Source organism: Enhydra lutris, unplaced genomic scaffold (assembly GCF_002288905.1).
Source record: "Enhydra lutris kenyoni isolate GAN:26980312 unplaced genomic scaffold, ASM228890v2 scaffoldscaffold33, whole genome shotgun sequence".
NCBI lineage: Eukaryota > Metazoa > Chordata > Mammalia > Carnivora > Mustelidae > Enhydra > Enhydra lutris.
Window position 1 is genome coordinate 4745160 of NW_019154117.1, and position 24326 is coordinate 4769485.

The 24326-nt window shown below is 36.8% G+C and overlaps 1 protein-coding gene across 4 annotated transcripts in view; it reads right to left on the reverse strand.

The window, feature by feature from the left end:
• LOC111153545 (RIC1 homolog, RAB6A GEF complex partner 1) overlaps window positions 1–24326 on the reverse strand; it is a 160811-nt gene that overhangs the window by 84366 nt on the left and 52119 nt on the right. For all 4 annotated transcript variants that reach the window (XM_022512620.1, XM_022512622.1, XM_022512621.1 and 1 more), the window contains exon 3: window positions 2981–3060. In XM_022512620.1, the coding sequence (XP_022368328.1) occupies window positions 2981–3060 (80 nt within the window). The remainder of the gene's footprint in view (window positions 1–2980; window positions 3061–24326) is intronic.

Sequence of the window (24326 nt, forward strand, 5' to 3'; positions counted from 1 at the left end):
TAGTAAAGGGGCATCCTCTGCAGTCTTAAAATCAGAAAGTAGAAACTTTTTATATTCTCTGCAACACAGTGAGTTTAAAAATACCATTCCAAATCGCTGTAAACCTATGAAATCATGTTAGTGACTTGAAAAATGGAATACTAGTATAATTTATACTACGGTATATACTATGCTAGTATAAATTAAGCATTTTCAGGAACATGTCTGAATAGAGCAATAAAATGGGTTCAAATATGCTAGTTCAAAATGTACAAGGTACTTAAAGACGTTAATTAAAACAGTTCTTCAAAAGGCTCACGAAATTATCACTTAGAGCGAAAAAAACACATTATATATTATCCACAAAACTGAATTTAGAATTTATAAATACATCCTATCAAAATGTCCATAATATTTTAAACAGTACAATTTATATATTGAAAGGGTTTTTGCATTAAAGATTTTTATTGAAAAAAAATCAAATTAGTACAAAAGATTTCCAAAATTCAACTTACACCTCAACTAATACTAGATTACCAAAACAAGTGGCATATGGCATCAAGAAAATCTAGATAGTTTTTTAAAATCTATGATAAAGCATTCAGAGTTACATTCTACATGGCCTACATTAGCTTTTCCCAAACTGTTTTCTCAAGAATTTTGACAAGTATTAAACAATTTTCATAACACAATTTTTAAAAAACATTTTGGCTTTTTGTTATATTTTTCAAATACATTTTTATTATTATAAGATTTTATTTATTTGACAGAGAGAAAAAACACAAGTAGGGAGAGAGGCAGGAAGAGAAAGAAGGGGAAAACGGGCTCCCTGCTAAGCAGGGAGCCCGATGCGGGGCTTGATCCCAGGACCCTGAGATTATGACCTGAGCTGAAGGCAGAGGCTTAACCCACTGAGCCACCAGGTGCCTGCAAATATGTTTTTTAAAAAACCACACTGAAGGGGCACCTGGGTGGCTCAGTGGGTTGGGCCGCTGCCTTCGGCTCAGGTCATGATCTCGGAGCCCTGGGATCGAGACCTGCATCGGGCTCTCTGCTCTCTAGGGGAGCCTGCTTCCTCCTCTCTCTCTGCCTGCCTCTCTGCCTGCTTGTGATCTCTCTGTCAAATAAATAAATAAAAAAATCTAAAAAAAAAAAAAAAAAAAAACCACACTGAATATAGTGTATGCAAATCAAAAATTCTGGAAAATTCAAGAGTTGAAAGAAGATGAAAAAAATCACTACAGTTCTACCATTCAGGAGCAATTATTATAAATATATACTACTCTATTTTTTTTAAGAGAATATTTGTTTTCTTTTGCAAAGTTGTTGTGGTCATATTACATATATAATTTAGTGTGCCTCATTTCTTCACTTGGCATTTAATATGGTCAAGTTCTCAAGTGTGTAAATTTTTCTAAATATATTTAATGACTGCATAGTATGTGGGAATATACCATAGTTAACTTCCATACCAAAATTCTGTATTATCACACTTCTGCGTATATCTACTATTGGAAGCATGTAAGAACATATTTTGATAGTCCTCTGCTAGCACAGTAATTAAAAAAAAAAAAAAAAGAATATTTTTACATATTGGGGCACCTGGGTGGCTCAGGTCATGATCCCAAGATCCTGGAACTGAGCTCCATGTTGGGTTCCATGTTCAGTGGAGAGTCTGCTTGAGGATTTTCTCTCTCCCTTCCTCAGCTCACATGCACTGCCTATGTTCTCTCTCTCTCTAAAATGATTAAATCTTTAAAAATATTTTAATTCTTAAAAAAAAAGATTATTTTACATTTAAATATGTAGGTTTCTAAAAAATTTGTATTTAATGTTTTGAGTTACTAGTGTTTTGTCTGAGTTACTAAATAAAAATTTTCTCTTGTTTTTGTTAGTTGTATTTCCTCTTATGAGATCCCTATCACCTATTTACCTTTTGAAATCTTTGTGTTTCTTAGCAATTTATATGTCTCCTTAAGATGCAGTTTATAAAAAAAATTATATAAAATACTTTATGAAATAGAAAAATAGTTTTTAAGCCTTGGTCCTATTTACTGAGAAAATTTTCCCCAGTTTGTTACCTTTTTAACGTTGCTCTTTCTATTAATTTTCAGAAATGTAAACTTTCATATATTGAAATCTACTTTCCCTCTAATTTCTTACATACCCAATAAAATCTGGCCATCTCCACCATCCATCTAGAAATGCGATAAAGATTCATTTATATAGTCATCCAGCTTTAATGGTTTGAGGTTTCTTTAAAAAAAAAAAAAAAAAAGAAGAAGGGGTGCTTGAGTGGCTTAGTTGGTTAAGCATCTGCCTGTGGCTCAAGGTCCTAGGACGGAGCCCTGCAGCAAGCTCTCTGCACAGCGGCAAGTCTTTTTCCTCTGGCTCCCTTCACCGCTGCTCATGGTCACTTGCTCACTCTTTCTTTCTCATTAATAAATAAAATCTTAAAAAAAAAGGATATGTTTTAAAACTGTTATGTCCTTTTATTTCAAAAGTTCTTTCAATAAAACATTCTTTTATTTCAAAAGTGAGGCAAAAAAGTTAAGGAAAAGAATGAAAAATATACAGAACAACATAGTTTGTAGATCAAAGTCCTTGTTCTTTCAAGTTCTATTCATGAGTTAACCACTGTTTGGGGTACATATTTTCTTCTATGCACATACAAAAATATACAGAAAAAAGTACCTACACCTTTCCTTTTCCTCTCTTCCCTCATGACATTTTTAGCTCCTTCCTAATAATGCTAGATTATATTAGTAGTGATCCTGAATGTCCAAGAAGGGATCTATAGTACATTCACCCAAGATTCTCAGACTTTTTTATTCTTTATTCAATTAATGACAGCTCAAAGAATTGGTAATTTTTGAAATACTATTTTTAAAGTACTGGCTTGGCTTTATTTTATTCACTTCAGACAATGCAAAACTGGAATGTTTTTATGAGTACAAAGAAGCAAACCAATTACTAAAAGAATGAAAGACAACAAACTTACTTGGGATACACTGGTTCATAGAGGTACTTGTCCCCTCTTGTAGATGTAATATGAAAAAACAAGATGTAGCCATATGCAGTCTGAAAGATAAATTTTATTTGCCATGAATTAAAGGGTAAGGCTATGACTAAAACCTTAAATTTTATTTTTATATATTCTCACTTTGAAAACACTTCTCTCGTGGGAACCCTCTTTTGAACTGCTATAGTCAATACCATTTAAAAATGGCTTTATTTTAATATAATCCATCTTGTTTAATATAACCCATGAAAAAGAGCTTTTATATTTTAATACTTCATAATGCCATTGAAATCAATAGTTTATAACAGATTGTAGACTTTAATACTCTAAAATACTTATTCAATAGCAGACGATTATTTTATAAAATATACATAGCTTTTTGAACTCTGCAATATGGCAAATATTTTTTCCTAATATTTTAAAACAACAATGTCACCAAACAGTAGTATTATGATAAAGTTCACTCAAAGTTTACACAATAAGACTTCAGAATAACATATTTATATATATTTCAAAATCAATCAATTGGCCTATTTACTATAAAATATACTGAGACACAGAAGATAAACAGAACCTTCATTTCCAAATTTGAATACCAGTTAATTTTTCTAAGTTAACAAAATACTTTTAAAATATAAATTGTACTGAAACATTACATAATCATGGCACATATCTGTCATTGTGAGGTTCAACCACTTTACATTTGTAGAAATACACATAATACTATTTTTAGCTGTTTCTAACCATTTTCAAGCCTGAGGGAAGTGGCAACTGTTTGGCCCAAACTACTAAATATTAATACTGAACTCTTATTTTAGAAGCAGGTAAGCTTTATCCAAAGTACAAAGAAAACAGAAAAAAATTATTCAACGTTTCATATTTCTTTCTAGTACTTGCTTCTGTTCTTCACTTAAAAGAATGCCAGAGGAAAAACAATTTCTTCAGCAATCAGGTGTTTTGTTTAAGCTATAAACTTTACTATTTCATAATGTATTCCAAAATTCTATTTTAATATATTGGGACACAAAACAAAAGAGGCTGAGATCATCATTCTAATTCCTCAGGTGCAATTTTACCTTCTTCAAATGTGGAAAATCTGGGACCAAAGGAAAACAGATTCAAATGAAACCATAACAGACATCATAACCTCTACACAGAGTAGTGACTTTGAAATTTGTAAACCGTACTATTACCTTATATGACTAGATAAGTAAAATAATATGGTTCAGGATTTACATAAATAACATACAAATGCTGTCTGGGAAATCAGTCACTCAAGGTCAAAAGTTCAACATTTTAGAATATCAAATGCTAATAATATACTCATAATTTTAACAAGTGCTTAGAAGATTATAATGCCAGGGAAAATAAAGCTTCATTTTGCAGCAGTATTTAGAAATTTTATGCACAGGGTGTACTAGAAAAAAATTACAAATAATGGCTTCATTTACTATTCCAGCATTTTGTATCAATCTTTACTAGGATCTATAGCTTCGCATGTATACAAATGCTATATACTTCCAGATCTCACTGACCTTTTCCTAAACAATTCTGTCCTCAAACAAGTCTGTGAACAATTTTAAAAGTTCTGGTAATAGATGATCATCCTTAAAAAGTAGGATCTTTGTTGTTAACTGTACCAAAACTATTATTATGTAGTGTTACGATGGCTTTTCTCTTCCCACCACCAAAATACTGCAAATAAGCATACAAGGACTGCTTCTTCTAATATGCGTACCCATTGTCTGCCTCTTGTTCTCTCGCTCGCTCTCTCCCCCAAACACACACACACACACCCCTAATCTTAAGAAAATGAAAAGATAAAGAACCGCGGAGTCCTCTTACCCAGTATCATCCAATATCTCAATTTTTTTTTCTTCCTCCAGGACTTATTTTACTAGATTCTGTGGTTTTAATTACAAAGGCCTAGAAATTTTTCTAGGCAACTTGAATGACAAGTCCTTATGTCTTTCTTTTGTATATCAATGAATAAGGGTCACAGACACACAAGGATAAAGGTTATCAAGAGGATAAGAGAAATCACTACCTAAATAGAGAATGGCACAGACTTGTCTCTATTAACGCTACTTAGCAAAAAAAGAACTTTCTAGAAACAATTTAAAGGGCTATTAATAACGCATTAACGATTCAGAGAGGGATGAATATTCAGAGAAGCTTCTTTTTTTTCAACTGCAAATTGCAAACAGAGATTTGAAAAACCATGCAAACTACCTCAGATAATTCCACAGTTTATTTTTTTTATTGTTACGTTAGTCACCATAAAATATACACTAGTTTTTTTTGTTTGTTTGTTTTAAAGATCTTATTTATTTGACAGAGAGATCACAAGTAGGCAGAGAGGCAGGCAGAGAGAGGGGGGAAGCAGACTCCCTCCTGAGCAGAGAGCCCCATGCAGGGCTCAGATCCCAGTACCCTGAGATCATGACCTGAGCCGAAGGCAGAGGCTTTAACCCACTGAGCCACCCAGGCACCCCTGTTGTTTAAGATTTTATTTATTTGATAGATAGCGAGAGCAGGAACACAGCAGGGGAGAGGGAGAGGGAAGAGCAGGTTTCCCGAGGAGTAGGGAGCCCGATGTGGGGCTGGAACCCAGGACCCTGGGATCTGACCTCAGCCGAAGGCAGATACTTAACGACTGAGCCACCCAGGTGTTCACATCATTCGTTTTTGATGCAGTGTTCCAGGATTCATTGTTTATGTACAACACCAGTGTTGCATGAAATATGTGCCCTCCTTCATAGCCACCACCAAGCTCACCCCGCCTCTGAAAACCCTCAGTTTGTTTCTCAGACTCCATAGTCTCTCATGGTTTGTCTCTCCCCCTCCCCAATTTCCCCCAATTCACTTTTCCTTTCCTCCTCCTAATGTCCTCCATGTTATTCCCTATGTTCCATAGGTATGTTAAACCATATGATAACTGACTTTCTCTGCTTGACATATTTCACTCAGCATAATCTCCTCTAGATCCATGTTAATTCAAAAGTTGGGCATTCATCCTTTCTTATGGCTGAGTAATATTCCATTGTATATATGGACCACATCTGCTTTATCCATTTGTCTGTTGAAGGGCATTTTGGCTTTCTCCACAGTTTAGCTATTGTGGACATTGCTGCTATGAACATTGGGATACATATGGCCCTTCTTTTCACTACATCTGTATCTTTGGGGTAAATACCCAGTAGTGCAACTGCCAGGTCATAAGATAGCTCTATTTTATTTTTTGAGGAATCTCCACACTCTTTTCCAAAGTTGCTGCACCAACTTGCATTCCCACCAACAGTGTAAGAGGGTTCCCCTTTTGCACATTCTCTCCAAAATTTGTTGTTTCCTGCCTTGTTTATCTTTGCCATTCTAAATGGTAAAAGGTGGTATCTCAATGTGGAGGAGAACATAGGCAATAAACCTCTTCAACATCAGCCACAGCAACTTCTTGCAAAATACGTCTCCAAAGGCAAAGGAAACAAAAGCGAAAATGACCTTTTGGGACTTCATCAAGATAAAAAGCTTCTACACAGCAAAGGAAACAGTACAAAATAAAGAGATAACCCACAGAATGGGAGAAGATATTCGCAAATAACACTACAGACAAAGAGCTGATATCCAAGATCTATAAAGAACGTCTCAAACTCAACATCCAAAAAAACAGATAATCATGTCAAAAAATGGGCAGAAGACATGAACAGACACTTCTCCAATGAAGACATACAAATGGCTAGCAGACACATGAAAAAATGTTCATCATCATTAGCCATCAGGGAAATTCACTAATTCCACAGTTTAAAAAGAAGAGTTTGAAATCTGGAGGTGAAACGATATTATTTATCATTGTCATCATCATCATCACTATTATTATTAACATATAATGTATTATTTGTTTCAGGGATACACAGGTATGTGATTCATCAGTCTTACACAATTCACAGCATTCACCATAGCACATACCTTCCCCAATGTCCATCACCCAGCCACCCCACCCCACCCCTCCCACCCCCCTCCACTTCAGCAATCCTCAGGCTTGTTTCCTGAGATTAAGAATTTTTTATGGTTTGTCTCCCTCTCTGGTTTCTTCTTCATATTTTCCCCTCTTCCCCTATGACCCTCTGCCTTGTTTCTCAAATTCCACGTATCAGTGAGATCATATGACAACTGTCTTTCTCTTACTTATTTCGCTTAGCATCATACCCTCTAGTTCCCTCCATGTCGTTGCAAATGGCAAGATTTCTTTTTTGATGGCTGCATAATATTCCACGGCATATATGTACCACATCTTCTTTATCCATTCATCTGGTGATAGATATCTAGGCTCTTTCCATAGTTTGGCTATTGTGCACACTGCTGCTATAAACATTTGGGTGCACGTGCCCCTTTGGATCACTACATTTGTGTCCTTGGGGTAAATACCTAGTAGTGCAATTACTGGGGCATTAGGATAGCTCTATTTTCAACTTTTTGAGGAACCTCCATGCTGTTTTCCAGAGTGGCTGCACCAGCTTGCATTCCCACCAACAGTGTAGGAGGGCTCCCCATTCTCCGCATCCTCACCAACATCTGTCGTTTCCTGACTTGTCAATTTTAGCCATTCTGACTGGTGTGAAGTGGTATCTCATTATGGTTTTGACTTCTATTTCCCCGGATGGCATTATTATTATTAACTGCTTGTTTGTATTTTGCTTTGTTGGACATTTGGGAAGTTTCTCCTTGCTACTCAAAATTAAATGTATTTTAAAAATTATTTTATGATTGATGCATGACATACATAATATAAAAGCAATTTTCTGTAAACAAGAGGAATTTAAATCCAGCTGTGTCCTGATGCAAATCAACTGTTACATAAAACTAATGCTTCACCTGTAGGAAGCAATCCTTCCTCTACCATTATCCAATCAAGGATCCCACTGGACATGAATTCACCACATACTTCAGATTTGAAGTCATTGTGCATTTCTTCCGTAGGACATGCTACTTTTATCATGAAGAAGAGGAGATTCATGCATCTGGGCTCAAAGACCTGAGTGATGCATCACAAAGATTTCTATAATAATTAATAGACAAGGATTTGATGATTTAGAGATGCATCTTTTATCCTAATATACTGTCATGTTAGGCTTCAAATAAGGCTGAAATAACAGATTAGCACTATTTCTTTTTTTTTTTTTTAAGATTTTATTTATTTGACAGAGAGAGAGATCACAGGCAGACAGAGGCGGGGGGGAAGCAGGCTCCCTGCTGAGCAGAGAGCCCAATGCGGGGCTTGATCCCAGGACCCTGAGATCATGACCTGAGCCGAAAGCAGAGGCTTATTAACCCACTGAGCCACCCAGGCGCCCCACTATTTAATTCTTTACACTGGTTTGTAAATGGTGTTTAGCGTTTTTAGCTTTATTTATTATACATGTTCGAATACATAAAATTAATCACACAAATCCTACCATGAAGATAATTACCTACCACTTCTGTATAGTATTTTAGATTCTATACATTCACACACATGAATATATTTAAAAGGGAAATGATAAAAACAGCTATAAACCACACACAACTCAAAAATAAGTGATGAATCTTTTGACATGAATACTCAACAAAAATGATCACTTCTAATACTTACTACAACACTTTTATACCAGAGTACTAATTTAAAAGGGGGGGGGAGTGGCTTCTGTTTTCAACCAAGATGATGGATGAAGGTGAAGCCAATTTATGCTCCCATCTGAAAACAAAACAAAACAAAACAAAAACCTGCATAAAAACCCGGAAACAATGGTTTTCAAAACACCAACATGAAGCAATGAGGCCAGTGATCCCTGAGAGATGAGACACTGATAGGAGTTCTATAATTGCCCCAGCTTCCTCCCTTGGGAAAGTTTCCAGGTCTCAGCACTGAAAAGGGGAACTAAAGCAGAGCCTGGCGGACTCCCTAGCCTGAGACAAAGCTGAGAGCCCAAGAGGAATAAGGCAGCTACAATTCATACAAAAAGTACCAGAGAGGGGTGCCTGGGTGGCTCAGTGGGTTAAGCCGCTGCCTTCGGCTCAGGTCATGATCCCAGGTCCTGGGTTCAAGCCCCGCATCGGGCTTTCTGCTCAGCAGGGAGCCTGCTTCCTCCTCTCTCTCTGCCTGCCTCTCTGCCTGCTTGTGATTTCTCTCTGTCAAAATAAATAAATAAAATCTTAAAAAAAAAAAAAAAAAGTACCAGAGAGGAGAGAGCTGCACACAGAAAAAAATCCAAGAGTACCATACACAGGCATGTGAGGAAACAACTCAAGGCAGGAGAGAAGCCAAACCAAAAGGATTAGTAAAGAGAATAGTGCTCCAACAGTCCTGAGAATAGTGCTGTCCCACAGTCAGACTGAAGCACTCATAATTCACAGGGAATTAGAAAGAATGCTCAGAAAAGTAGTCCTCAGGTATTCCTGTGGTAATCTTAGAAAGGTATGGCCTCAGTAGTGGGGAATAATTAGCTTCACTGAGTGCTCTTCAAAACCCATATTACAAAGCTTAAGACATGAACATATCATTTTCCAAGTAATCATCACTTCATACCAGAACAAAACTCAAGATTTATAGGACCACAAAAATATCCATCACACAACAAAATAAAATAACAATGTCTGGCATCCAAACATTACCACATATGCAGATAAGCAGGAAGACACGAGACACAATGAGGAGAAAAACCAGTCACATCGAGAATGAGCCCAAACTCAATTAAACGTTAGAACTAACACAAAGGGGTATCAAAACTGTTATAACCATATTCCACATGTTTAAAAGTTTAGGGAATAAAGAAAACCTAAACCATTTTTAAGAGAGTAAAACTAAAATAAGAGATTAAACATACAGTAGATGTGACTAATGACAGTTTAAATGCTGCAAAAGAAAAATCCACTGGTCATAAAAGCGTGACAATAAAGATTTTCCAAATGAACCCCCCCCCCAAAAAGCTGAAAGCTGAAAGAGCACTAGTGAGTTGTGAGACAACTTCATGTGGCCTAATATATGTATAAACAGAGTCCCTAATGGTAGAGGTAGAAGTTAGAAAAAGCAGTTGTAGTAAATTTAATCCAAATTTCATTTGTTTCAGTTAAACTTCTTTAAAAGCTAACTGACTATTTGAACATGTATGTTGTAGTTTTACCATATGTAAAAATAAAATGGGTACAATTTATGTTCCGTGACCCCAGCAGAATTAAACCAGAAATTAGTAACAGATTTCTGGAAAACTCTCAAATATTTTAAAACTAAATAATATGCTTTTAAATAATTCATGGATCAAAGAAGACATCAAAAGGAAATTGAAAAAATACAGTCTGCTAAAATTTGTGGGATATTGCTATGGCAGCACTTGAGGTGTAATTTTAAAGCCTTAAAGAGCTATATTAGAAAAAAAGAAAAATCCCAGATCAGTGACATTAGCTTTTACCTTAAACTAGAAACAGATGAGCAAATGAAACCCAAAGTAAATAAACTAAAAAGAGGAAATACCAAGGTCAAAGTGGACATCAATGAAATACAAAACAAAAATAAAATCAATGAAACCCAATTCCGTTTTTGTTTTTTTTTTTTAAATAAGATCATTAAAATTGATACACCTCTACTCATATTGGCCAGGGGTGGAGAGGTGTGTAATAAGGACTGTCAGAAATGAGAGAGGTGACATCACTATGGATTCTAGAGTTATTAAAAGAATAAAGAGGGAGTATAAGGAATAGCCATAACAAAAAGTTTACAACTTGAATGAAAAGGACAAATTTCTTGAAAGACAGAAACTGCCAATGCAAGTACCTTATAGGCCTACTGACTGTCTATTCAAGAAACTTAAATTTCAACTAAAATCCTTTCCACAAGAAAACTTTATGCTCAGATGAAATTTGGTGAATTCTACCAAATATTTAAGAAAGAAATACCAATCTGACACAGACTCTTCTAGAAAACCAAAGAGGAGGGGACACTTCCTATCTCATTTTATGAGTTCAGCATTACCCTCAAACCAAAACCAGAGACATTATAAGAAAAACTACAGACCAGCATCTCTTATTAACATAGATGTAAAACTTCTAAACAAAATTTCAGCACATAAAATTTAACAATATATTATTATCAGGAAAATACATCATAAGTAAAAGGGGTTTATTCAGAAATGCAGGGTTGGTTTAACATTTAAAAAGATCAATAAAATGTTATTTCACATTAATAAACCAAAAAAGAAAAACCATATGATAGTCTCAATAAATTCAGAAAAAGAATTAAACTTCCTATAAAGCATTCCTAATTAAAAACTGTCAGCAAATTAGCAAGAGAGGAAAAACTTCCACGACCTGATGAAGGGGATCTGCAAAACACCTAGAACATCCTCATCCTTAACAGTGAAACACCGAATGCTTTTCTTCTGTTCAACATTGTACTGGACAATATAACTGGTAAAGTCAGGCATGAAAAAGAAATAAAAGGTATCGAAGTTAGGAAGGAAAAATGAAAACTCTCCTTTGCCATTGTTATCTATGTAGAAAATCTGATGCACCCTACAAAACTGTACCAGAATGAGTTTAGCATTGACTGTGATACACAAGATCAATACAGGAAAATCCAGTGCATTTCTACATACATAAAGAACAACCAGAAAATTAACATGTTGTGTTCAACAGGATCAAAAATAGCAACTACTTAGGAAGAAATCTAGCAAAAGATATGAAGTAGCTGTACACTGATAATAGAACACTTAAGTTAAAAATATCTAAATAAATCAAGAGATTTCTCTTGTTATAGGTCAAAAGGTTCAATAATGCTAACACGGTAACTCTCCCCAAACAGATCCACAGATTCAATGCAATCTCAATCAAAATCTCAGCAGGCACTTTCCTCAAAACTGACAAGGTTAGGGTGCCTGGATGGCTCCGTCAGTTAAGTGTCCAACCCCTGGTTTCACTCAGGTCATGATCTCAGGGTCCTGGGATTAAGCCCTGTGTCAGGCTCCATGCTCAGCGCATAGCCTGATTGTCCCTCTTCCTCTGCTCCTCCCTCTGCTCTCCCTCCCTCCCTGGAATGAATAAAATCTTAAAAACAAGCAAACAAAAAGCCCCTGTTTAAAAAAACTAACAAGGTTATTCTAAAATTCATATGGAAATACAACATCCTACAACAGTGAAAGGAATTTTGAAAACAAAGTATTTGGAAAACTAACACTATGATTTCAAATTACAAAGCTAATCAAAATGATGCTATATTAACAAAGACAGGCAAATAAACACATCATAGAATAGAAGCAATTACAGACAAAAACATAGATATATGTGAACAACTGATTTTTGACAAAGATGCAAAGAAATTTAGTGTAGAGGCAATAACCTTTTAAACAAATTGAACTTGGATCCATACCTTGCAACATGTACAACATTACCTCAAAATATATCACAGACCTAAATATAAAAACCTAACCTAAATAGTAAAATCTCTACAAGATGGGCAGCTTAGTTGGTTAAGTGAGTCAATTTCAGCTTAGGTCATATCTCAGGGTCATGAGACCAAGCCCCACTTCGGGCCTTGTACTCAGCATGACTCTGCTTGGTATTCTCTCTCTCCCTCTGCCCCTCCCTGCACTGTCCCTCTCTAAAAATAAATAAATCTTAAAAATATATATGTGTGTGTGTGTGTGTTTATATATATATGTATTTACATATACACACATATATATTATATATCTATAAAAGAGGATATAAAAATATGAAGCATAAAATAAAAAAAATCAATGAACTGAACTTCATCAAAATTAAATACTTCATTCAAAAAACAATGCTAGGAGAATGAAAAGACAAGACACCTATTAAGAGAAATTTTTTATAAAGTACATATGTAATACAGGACTTATACCCAAAATAGATTAAGAACTCTAGGACTCTGACAATAAGAAAGCAAAGAATCCAATCAATAAAAAGAGCAAATGATCTGAACACACGTTTTACCACAAAAGACATACAAGGCCAATAAACAAAAAGATGTTCAAAGTCATTTTTCATTAGAGAAATAAAAATTAAATCTATAATGAGATACAACTATACACCCATTAGAACGGCTAAAATTAAAAAGTCCTACCGTACTATATGTTGGCAAAGGGGAAAGAGATCTCACGCACTGCCACGAAGAACACAAAATGACACGGCTACTTCAGAAAAAAGCTTGGCATTTCCTTCGAAAATAAACATTCACTTATCTCATGATTCAGTGATTTCACTCTTGGGTACTAACAGACCAGAAAAGGAAATATATGTCCACATAAATATTTGTATGTGTGTGAATGCTCATAAGCGGTTTGCTTGGAATAGCCAAAACCTGAAAACTCAAAGCCCAGCAAGAGATGAAAGGTCAAACCAGTTGCAGTACATCAGTAAGACAGAATACTAATCTGTAGTGACAGAAAGGAAATGAGTGGTTGAAGGGAGGTGGGTCACAGCAGGGGGGGGGGGGGGGGAGGAATTTAAAGGAACAAGGAAACTATCTTGATTGTAGTCATGGTTTCAAATGTTATCCAATTGTACACTCAAAACATGTATTCACTGTATAAATTGTACCTCAAAACAGCTGATCTGGAAAAAAGAAAAGTGATGGTACTTATAGCAGCATTTTTTGCTCTCTCCCGCTGATTGTCAGACAGGGACTGAAACCACTTGGATCATTAAGCACCAGGGGACTACAGGTGAGACCAGGAGAACTTGACCAAACCCAAAACAAGTCACAGAATCCGAGTAAACAAATGGTTGCTTTAAACCAAGATTTGAGATAATCGTTCAATAAATAGTACATATGAATAATAATAATCCTACCAAACAGCATAATTTAAAGAAAGACTAAGAACATCAAGTTATGGAAATGAAAACAAAATTCAGAGAGATTCAGGAGAATTGCATAGTAATCACTTCTAAAACATTCTAAAAATGAAAGGGAAAAAAAGAGATGAATAGGGACTGTGTGCAGGACTGGGCTCCTCCGCACCTTGCTATATCCCACTCTGTCAGAATACTTGCTTTCAGCTGTTATTTGGTGACTCAATACATTCACATGCTGGAAGGGAAAAAAAACGCAACAACGTAACAGGAATTCTGAATTAAACTGTCTTTCCCTTATTCACAAATAAGTTACATTCTAATTCATGTTATACTCACTTTCAGGTTGCTATACTTCCATTTAGCTAGGTGTGAGGGGAATAGTCAAGGTTGCAGGAGAAAATAGACTTGGAAGGGCAGGTTGGGGCCAGATCCCAGGAGGTCCCGAGAACCAGGCTAAGTGTTTGGAACATACTTTGAATGCAACAGAAAGCCACTGAAAGGTTTGAAAATAAAAGTAAGAGCTCTGATTTAGAAATAGATGTGCATAATTAAGATGCACTCTGAGTGGAGAATAAAAGAGCTAAAAGTTTTTAGCTGTAGGCAATCTAGGTAAGATATAAAAAAGACCTGCACTGAGGTTATGGCAGTGAGAAGAAGAGAAGAGCATGGTAGCACACTAGAGACAGGACTCAGCACCATACTGGTGATCGGATGGGAGTGCACAATCAAAGGACTCCAGTGTTTTTTCCTGTTATAAAACACTGAGAACATATGCCTAAAGATGCTGGACTACTATGTGTCAGAGTCCAAAAATGAGACAGTAATTAAGTCATTTTAATGCTCCCTGTGCCTGGCCATCTACTATCTAAAATTCAGGAAAATTTTAGGGATAATGATAGCCTAGAATCATGTCTACAAAAATGATATTTTATTTCTGAAATTCAGAGAAAACACTCTCCCCAAAAACAATTCTTAAAATGGTAAAGGATTTTCTCTCCCACACCCCATTAAAAAACAGTGAGATTTCTTTTTAAGGTACCAGTTGATAAGGAAATGACTATGGTTCTGTTGGTGATACAGAAATAGAATTTTGTATTAACTGACAAGTGAGAGCACACAATGACAATACCTGAGTGGGGAAGGTCAGGCAGTAAGGAAAGTGCAAAGGGTGGCTGCTCTGGTCCTGACTGAATTTGCAGAGTTCCGTGGTATTGCTCCACAGATCATGCAACTGTGTATCCTTCCTTACACATTCTATCAATGACATTTTGTGAAAGCAAGCTTCAAAGTACCCTGTAGGTTCAGCTTCATTCCACAAGAGCTAGTAGGATTAAACAACCAGGCTAATAGTGAAAGGCAGTAAAGCAGAATTCAGACTTTGGACCTCTAAACAAGGCTGCATGGCTTAGAATTCCATTATCAGACATATGCTCTTAGGCACATAGTATCTGTGATCTAGGGCATGTTACTTAACCTTTCTTAGCTGAACTATATGATGGGCAAAAATAATCTACTTTAGAGAACTGTTATGAAGAATTAATTTTAATACACATAAGGCATTTAAATAGAGCCTAGCACATACTAGACACCCCCAAAATTTGCTACCATAACTCTGAATCTTCAATAGTTAATTTATAATCAATGTATTTCATGTAAGAGGCTAAGAAAATGTGTAATACATTTGAGGACAAGGACCATCAAAAATCAGTAAAGCTTCAGAATCCGATCAAAGTTCGGTTAACTGGAAAGTTCACTTACCCAATACCCATTCCATGATTGTATACAATTAACTTTTTTATTTTCATTCATTCCAGAGAGAGCGAGCGAGCAAGCATGCATGCAGGGGAACGGGCAGAGGGAGAGGAAAAGAATCTCAAGGAGGCTCTCCATTGACTGTGGAGCCTGAGGCAGGGGCTCAATCTCACAACCCCAAGATCATGACCTGAGCTAAAATCAGGAGTCAGACACTTAACTGACTAAGGCACCCATGTGCCCCTAATATTATATTCAAATTCACCTTGATAGATTATCTTTTAGTACAAATGGTTATTTACAAAGAGTGCCTGTCTTATTGAACAGAATACAAAAATATCAGTGGCCTTTCTAAACTACTACCATATGACTGATGAGAAGTTCTCCATCTGTTTTAGCCTACATTACATTGTAAGAAATGAAAATTAAGGGGCACCTGGGTGGCCCATGTGGAGCCTGCCTGAGATTCTCTCTCCCTCTGTCCCTTTTCCCCCCAGCTCACTCACCTGTCTCTCTCTAAAAAAAAAAAAAAGAAAGAAAAAGAAAAGGAAGAAGAAGAAGAAAAGAAAATTTAAAATAATCTCTTTGGAAAATTAAAAATAATCTCTTTTGTAGACAGAGGCAAACAAAAAGTTGGACAACAGAAATGGTTTACTTTAAGTTAACTTCTGGATCCTGTTAAGATAGAAAGACTGAGCCCACATTCTTAATCGCTCTTCCTCCTCTCAGAGTACAGTTGCCAAAGCGTGTGCTGGATGAGTCTGGAGGTAACCAGGTCCCCAAGATCTCTTGAGTTCTTGTGGGAGAGAATACATGCTAAGGGACTAGGCAGAGGGAAGGCTTTGCTATTCTTTACTCCTTGAGGCACTCAGCAAAGATCTGGGATTTCAAAGTTCTCTAAGGAATGTAAAATGCAGAATCCCATGGTTACTCCCCACAAGGCTGTGACTGATCCTGGAAGTGGACACAGGCTGTCCACATAACCCTAATGACTTCAGGAGGCTTAGGGTAGAGGCTGCAATGGTGAACTGAACCACTCCCACACCTCCGGGTCTGAAAAAGCCATTAGCTTCAACCCCCCGCCCCTCAACCTACACACAGACCACCAGAGAGTAGAGGAGACTAATAAGAACCCTCGAGAGAGAACAAGACTTTAAGAGCTTGTCTGCCTCTGCAAGCTGTCATTTTAGCCAACATCTGGGGGTCTGCACTGTCAGAGAGACGCACATGAAAGCCTGACCTCTATGGGTGGCTGATGGAACACAAGAAAGAAAGTACCATTTATACTGGAAGCTCTGTTAACAAATGAAACAGCTAAAATATATGGATCCTACTGATGAGCCACACAAATGAGAAGAATGGAAGCAAACTATGGAGAAAAAATTGAGGGTTCTCAGGAGGTACTATGAGAACATAAACAAGACTTTTCAGAATTAAACATTTCCTACCAGGAAAATCAGACAAATACAAAGAATAAATGATAAAGAATAATCCTTTATGGGAGCCAAAGCTTTTACTCCTGAAGATTAAAGAGGAACAATTACATGATACAAAACAAAGAGATAAAATCACCATTGGAAATAAGACACATGAAGAACAAACTCAAATTGATATTTATTTAGAGAATAAGAAAAGAAAACTCTCTCACTACATCTGAGATTCAGGTTGAATAGGAAGGTGCAGGGGAGGGGGACAGGAGGAGACAGTATAATAGAAAAGGATATGTATCTACAGATAACAAGCAGAAACAACTGAATTTTAATCAAAAAGAGAAAAATCATACAGAGAAAAAGATGACGCGGTTGCCTACCAAGGAGGGAGGAAAGATTATCACTAGATTTCTCACCAATAACACTAGAAACCAGAAGACATTGGAACAATACCTTATGGCCAGAAAAAAAGAATCTCAAATCTAAGACTCCTACAGCTAGACAGGATATCCTTTACTGTGGTTAAAGAATGGAATGCTCAGATAGTATTTACTTCATTTAATGTATGAATGCCTACCACATGCAGAAAACACTCTTGGAACCTGGAGCTACAGTGAAAAGAACACGCAAACTAACATGGAATATTCTAGGTTTAAAAAATGGATAAACACAGGCAATCTGCAGAAACAAAACTACAAAAGGCTAATTCATACATCAAGAGATGGTGAAACCTCACCAGCAATGAAACAAATGGAATTAAAATGACCAGACCATTTTTCATCCATCTAACTTAGATATTAAAGCAGGAAAACAGGAATCTTATGAAAACTTAGGAATAACTCTGGAACGGATACAATTTTGCTGAAAAATAAATCGGCAACATTAATTAAGAAAAATAAAGATATATCCTTTGTCTACTACTACATAGGGAAAATTGCCCTAAAGAAATAAATGTACCAACACAAAAAGGATGTATGTATAATAATGTTTATTGTACCACTGCTTGTAGTTGCCAAAAGTCCATCAAAAAAAGGAAGAGTAAATAAGAAACCTCCACACTATGAAATATTATACAAATAATAAAATTATTAAGTTAGAAGTGTATATACTAACCTGGAAGAACAGTCATAATATACTAAGTAGAAAAAAATAAAATTACAGAGTAATGTGTAAATCAAGTTCCCAATTTGGGTGTAAATTATGAAAAATCTTATACCTATTCATCAACTTTAAAATCCACTCATCTGTAAGTTACGATGGTATGCAGTCCAAATCAAGTTACAGAAAAATGTTGAAGTGTGACAATGTTCATGATACAGTATGTCAAAAAAGCAGATTACAAAACTATATGATTGCTTTTCATAAAGAATGTCTTAGATAATCCTCTGTGAGACTTAGATTTATCAAATATGCTCCCCATCAATAAGTGACATTAGCGCTTACAGTAACATCACTTTGTATTTAAGATAAATAGACTTCAACAGCTTTCATATTCTAATTGCTATTAAATGAGTATCTCCAAATATTCATAAAAAGATCTATGGATATAAATAAAAATTAACGATTATCTGTGACTTAGAATTATTGGTGATTTTTTTCTTATGTTTCTCAGATTTTCTTCATCAAACATGTATTACCCTTATAACTTAAAAATTAAAACTTTAGGGATGCCTGGATGGTTCAGTTGGTTAAGTGTCCGCCTTCAGCTCAGGTCATGATCCCAGGGTCCTAGGATCAGGTCCTGCATTGGGCTCCCTGCTCAGTGGGGAGCCTGATTTTCTCTCGGCCTGCCACTCCCCCTGCTTGTGTACACCTGCTCGCTCGCTCTCTTTCCACACAAATAGAATTTTTAAAAAAAATTAAAACTTCCAAAAAAATCCAATTCTTAAAACTATAAAACTCCTAGAGGATAACAGAAAATCTAGGTGACCTTGGGCTTAGATACAACACCAAACGTTTAAATGATACAGCACCAAAGGCATGATACCAAAGAAAAGAAGAGATAAACTGGACTTCATTTAAAGTTAAAAATGTGTGCTCTACCAAAATCAGTCAGAAGAATACAAAGACAAGCCACGAAGTGGAAGAAAGTACTTAACAAAGACATACGTGAGAACCGACGGGTATCCAAAATAAAGAACTCAAAAAGTTCAAGAAAAAGAAAACTACTCAATTAAAAACTGGGCCAAACACCTTCACAGACACCTCATCAAAATGCACAGATGGCAGATAAGCATATGAAATGATGCTCCACATCATAAAGTTAATCAGGAAAAAGCAAATTTAAAGAATGAAATATCACCATATGCCTATCACAGTAGCCAAAATCCAAAACATTAATAACACCAAATACTGATAAAGATGTGGAACAACAGGGACTCTCACTCATTGCAGACAGGAGTACAAAATGGTAAGGCCACCAGGTAGGACAGTTTGGCAGTATCTTTCAAAACTACACATAGTCTTACCATACAAAGCAACAAACACACTTCTTGGAATTTACCCAAAGGTGTTGAAAATGTATATCCACACAAAAACCTGCAAGGAGATGTTTACAGCTGCTTTATTCATAACTGCCAAAATTTGGATGCAACCAAGATGTTTTTCAGTAAGTGAATGGATAGAATCACTGCGGTGTACCCAAACAAGAATATATACGGCGCTAAAAAGAAATGAGCTATCACACCATGAAGACATAGAGGAATCTTAAATGCATATTGCCAAGTGAAAGAAGCCAATCTGAAAAGGCTACACACTGTATGATTCCAACCACAGGACATTTTGGAAAAGGCAAAATTAGGAAAACAATGAGAAAGATCAGTACCTGCAAAAATTACAGAAATAGGGATCACAGGTAGAGCAGATTTTTCAAGCAGTGAAACTACTCTGTATATACACTGGTGGGTATGTCATTATATTTGTCAAACCCACAGAATGTACAACACCAAAAGTGCACCAGAATGTATACTATGGACTCCCCAGGTGATAATGGCGTGTGAAAGTAGGTTCCTCAGTAGTAACAAAGTACTACTCTGGTGGGGGATGTGGATAATGGGGGGGGGGGTATGCATGTGCTGGGGGAGGAGATACCAAGAAAATCTCTATGGCTTCCCCTCAGTTTTGCTGTGAACCTAAAAATACTCTAAAAAAATAAAGTTTACTCTTCATAAACTCCACTTAACAATCTTTTTTTTTTTTTTTTAATTTATTTATTTGACAGACAGCTCACAAATAGGCAGAGAGGCAGGCAGAGAGAGAGAGAGGAGGAAGCAGGCTCTCTGTTGAGCAGAGAGCCTGATGTGAGGCTCGATCCCAGGACTCTGGGATCATGATCTGAGCCAAAGGCAGAGGCTTTAACCCACTGAGCCACCCAGGTGCCCCAACGATCTTTTGTGTACTTTAAAATTCATGAGCTAAAACATTAATTCATGTCTTAAATTATACAAATAGAGATGATAAATCACTTGGACCAGGTCAGCATTTTCTCAGTATATTTAATATAAGCCGCAAGCTAAAATTACATTCATCGTAACATCTCCACAAAGTTGTAGATAAAGACTCTAAACAGGAGTGCCTGGGTGGTTCAGACGGTGGAGCATGCAACTCTTGATCTTGCGGTTGTGAGTTCGAGCCCCACACTGGGTGTAGAGATTACGTAAAAATAAAATCTTAAGAAAAAAAAAAGACTATAAACAGTAACTATGCTAAATAAAAAATGGATTCTCAATAGCCAAAAAAATAGAGGGCTTTTTCTGTTCTTCTGTATATGCATTTTATCTCTATAAATTGAAGGAAGGAATAATTTCTTCTACCTTCTTTGTTTTCTTAATACTTAGTATAGTGCAAAAGGTTGATAAATTAATGTGAAATTATTTCTGCTCTAAAAAGAAAGCTAACAAGACTAATTTTCTCTTTACTAGGACATAGGGACTATCTCTAGTTACCTGTTCCTGGCCCACGGGTAATGAGGGCAGAGGGAACAGTGGCCCATAGTGTAAGAGCTCTGTAAGGATGATGTCTGGGGGTAGAGGTTATGTATTGTTTGGTGTGCATATGAAAGGTGCACTAAAAGGTGAGTCTTTTACTATCTCTAGAAATTGCCTGGCCTTGGGAAGGGCTATCCCTCCAAGGTCCACAAGGCCTCAAGATATCAAAGCATCATATATATATAGAAAAACAAAAAAGAATAATACAGAGAGAAAACAAGTTCTCATAAATTTTACCTTTAAAAAAATCTAAATATAATGGTAATGAAAACAGAGCACAAATTTTCTTTGTAATACAAATCCACTAAAAAGAATGAAATTCTTTTTATGTGGATAAAATTCTTGCTTAACTGGGGTTTAAAGTTAGTGCTCCCCCTCATCAAAATTGACTATAAAGTTTCTTCTATTAATTACTGGCCTACAATGAGATCTTACATATTCTATTTGAAATTTTTTTCACATAAGTAGTGCCAAATACTGATACGAATCCCTGAGCAAATGATTTTAACTTAATATAGTCATCAACTGGTAGGTAAGTATGCAAGTCTACTAGATTCTTCTCCTGATGTTTGCTTTTTAACATGACATTACGTGGTAGATTAATCACTTCCAACTGAAGGCTGAGTGAAAACACTCTTCATTTGCACAATTAAATGGATTATGAAATATGGATATCTTCTTTGCAATTGCATCAAGTTCTGAAATATGCTATTGGAACTGGGTATAAGCTCAGAAAATATATCTACTGCTAATTTTTGTTAGAAATACATACCTTATTTTTTAATTTTTGACAGCAGGGGAAATAAAAAAGCAGCCTGACGTTACCTGTGATTCAAACAATAGTAATTGTCACCAAAATGACTTGATGTATAAATATAAATCTCAGATGTGAATCTCACATATAAGCACTGATTTGTAGTTCTGACTGAATTCAGGTGGAAGCATTACCAAGTTTGCAGCAAAAGTTATCTGCTAGACTAGTCAGTTTCTGGTGAGTAAGTGAGTGTCTGATGAGTGGTTCTTTAAGTTCAAAAAAATTTCAAAATCAGCCCCAATGTTTAAAAAAAAAAAAAATCACAATAAATCTTTACCTCTGATTGCTAAGTCATCAAACATTCATGGAACTGGGCAGGTCAGGATCTCCAGCTTCAATTTTTAGCAACTTAAAATGGCCATGGGCATTCAACACCTCCATGTGCACTAGCTGTGTAAGCTGCCCAACTAAACCTTTTTCTGATCCGCGTGTATTTTTGTCACTATCACTTAAAACACATCTTAGTGGACTCTACTTCAGGTTGTACTGATTATCGTTTTCTCAACTTCTTTAAAATCTTTTCACCTGAAGCTCTCCCATACGTGTTATTCACAGGGAGTAATTCTCAGTCATTTCACACTCTACACTGACTATTCAAATAAAATGAGCAGTACTGTAACTCAATGCATCAAAAACCGGCTAAACTTACTTTGGTTGCACCTTCATTTTCATTTTTGATTTTTATGATGATATTCCTCAAATATTCTAATTTTTCTATTAATTTCAGTGAGCTGGGAATACTGCAATAAATACTAAGTTGGATAATGCCAACTTTTATTGTATTCTTTTGGCTCTGCTACAGGGTCACAGCATAATTAAGACAATAATTTCTCATCCAATCCAATAATAAATTAATCTATACTCCAATGAATTTTAGAAGCATGACATTCAAGACCTATTTTTCTCTTCTTTTGTTCTTTTGACATTATAGGTCTGCACTAATAATAAACATTACACAGGATGTCACAGTATGGCAGTGTGTGTGGCACTTGAAACATCTCATCCATAAACGTGTCACTCTAACATGCACTGAGCACAAAAGAGAAGAGATAGAGCACCATGGATGGCTGCTGTAGGACTACCTGACTCAGCTACTGCAGCCTGAAGACGGCCAGAGAAGTGCTCTGAATAAATTAGCATTTTCATACTCCAACATTACTTAAGGACAAGGAAATTTAAAATTCATATAATGGGAGATACACCTAGATAACAGCCACATCAGTAAAACTAACTCAGAAAATAACCTGAGGGCACCTGGGTGGCTCAATTAAAGGCCTGAATCTCGATTTTCGCTCAGGTCATAATCTGTGGGTTGTGGGATCAAGCCTCCTGTCAGCTCTGCATTGGGTATGGAGGCTGCTTAGGATTCTCTCTCTCTCCCTCTCCTTCCTTCCCTTTCCCCCACCACCCACCCACCCAGGCTCATACTCTATCTCAAAAAAGAAAAGAAGAGAGAAGGGAAGAGAAGGCAAGACAAGACAAGGCTACTTGCATACTGGCAAAACAGACTTTCCACAGTTAATCAGACAGAGGACACATCAAAAAGAGCAGGAGGAGCAGAAACTCCATTGGGAACCAAACTCCCGGGGAGACTAAGCACAAATGGGAGGGATACCACGAGAAGGGAGAGAAGCAGACCCCAAACCGTGAACTTCAAGCAGAGAAGAACTGCTCAAGGAAGAAGAGTCCCCAAAATATTTGGTGTGGAAACCAGCAGGCTTAACTCCAGGTACTTTAAAAACCAGCAGACTTAGCTCTGGAAAAGGTGGAGGGCAACAGGAACTGAGTCCCCACCCTTAAAGACCCAGCATAACAAACAAGATGGAAGAGATACAGACAGCACAGAAGCAGCAGTTGGAAAAAAGCCTGGGGTATACACGAAGCATAAGTATTTACTAATCTCAGAACACACACCGAAGTGACAGGGATCTTCAGAAGACTTGTCAAAGAACAAAAGAGCTGGTGGGCACCATTTCTCTATCCCCCACCCCAGCTTAGAGAATCTGACACTAACAATAATCAAGCATGAACACTCATCACTTCCCTTGCTAATACCACACCCAGCCCCATCCAACCCACCACAGTGCCTGCCAGGACGTACCCTCCAAACAATCCAGCAGGAACCAGCACCACTCTAAACTGAGGCCTCCTATGGAGAGAATGGAATATAAAACCATACACACCAGTGGGATGACAGCCCCAGAAGATGGACTAGGGCAGACATCTGGTTTGACTACAGGTCCTGCCCACAAAGGAAAGCCCCTCAGGGACACACAGGGAGAGTACCCCTTAGTCTGGTAAGACTGCGGACCCAGCAGATGGGCAGAGAACAGCATCTGGTCTGAGAGCAGACACCACCCAACTACAAGCCCATGGCAGCCCAAGAATGGCCCTTTAACAGCACAGGGACAAAACCCTGCCCTGTGTACCCACACAGAAAACTCCTGTGAAATGCCTGCTGGCTCTGGTAAATAGGGAACACTGTGGTACAGGGCACCACAAGGTCT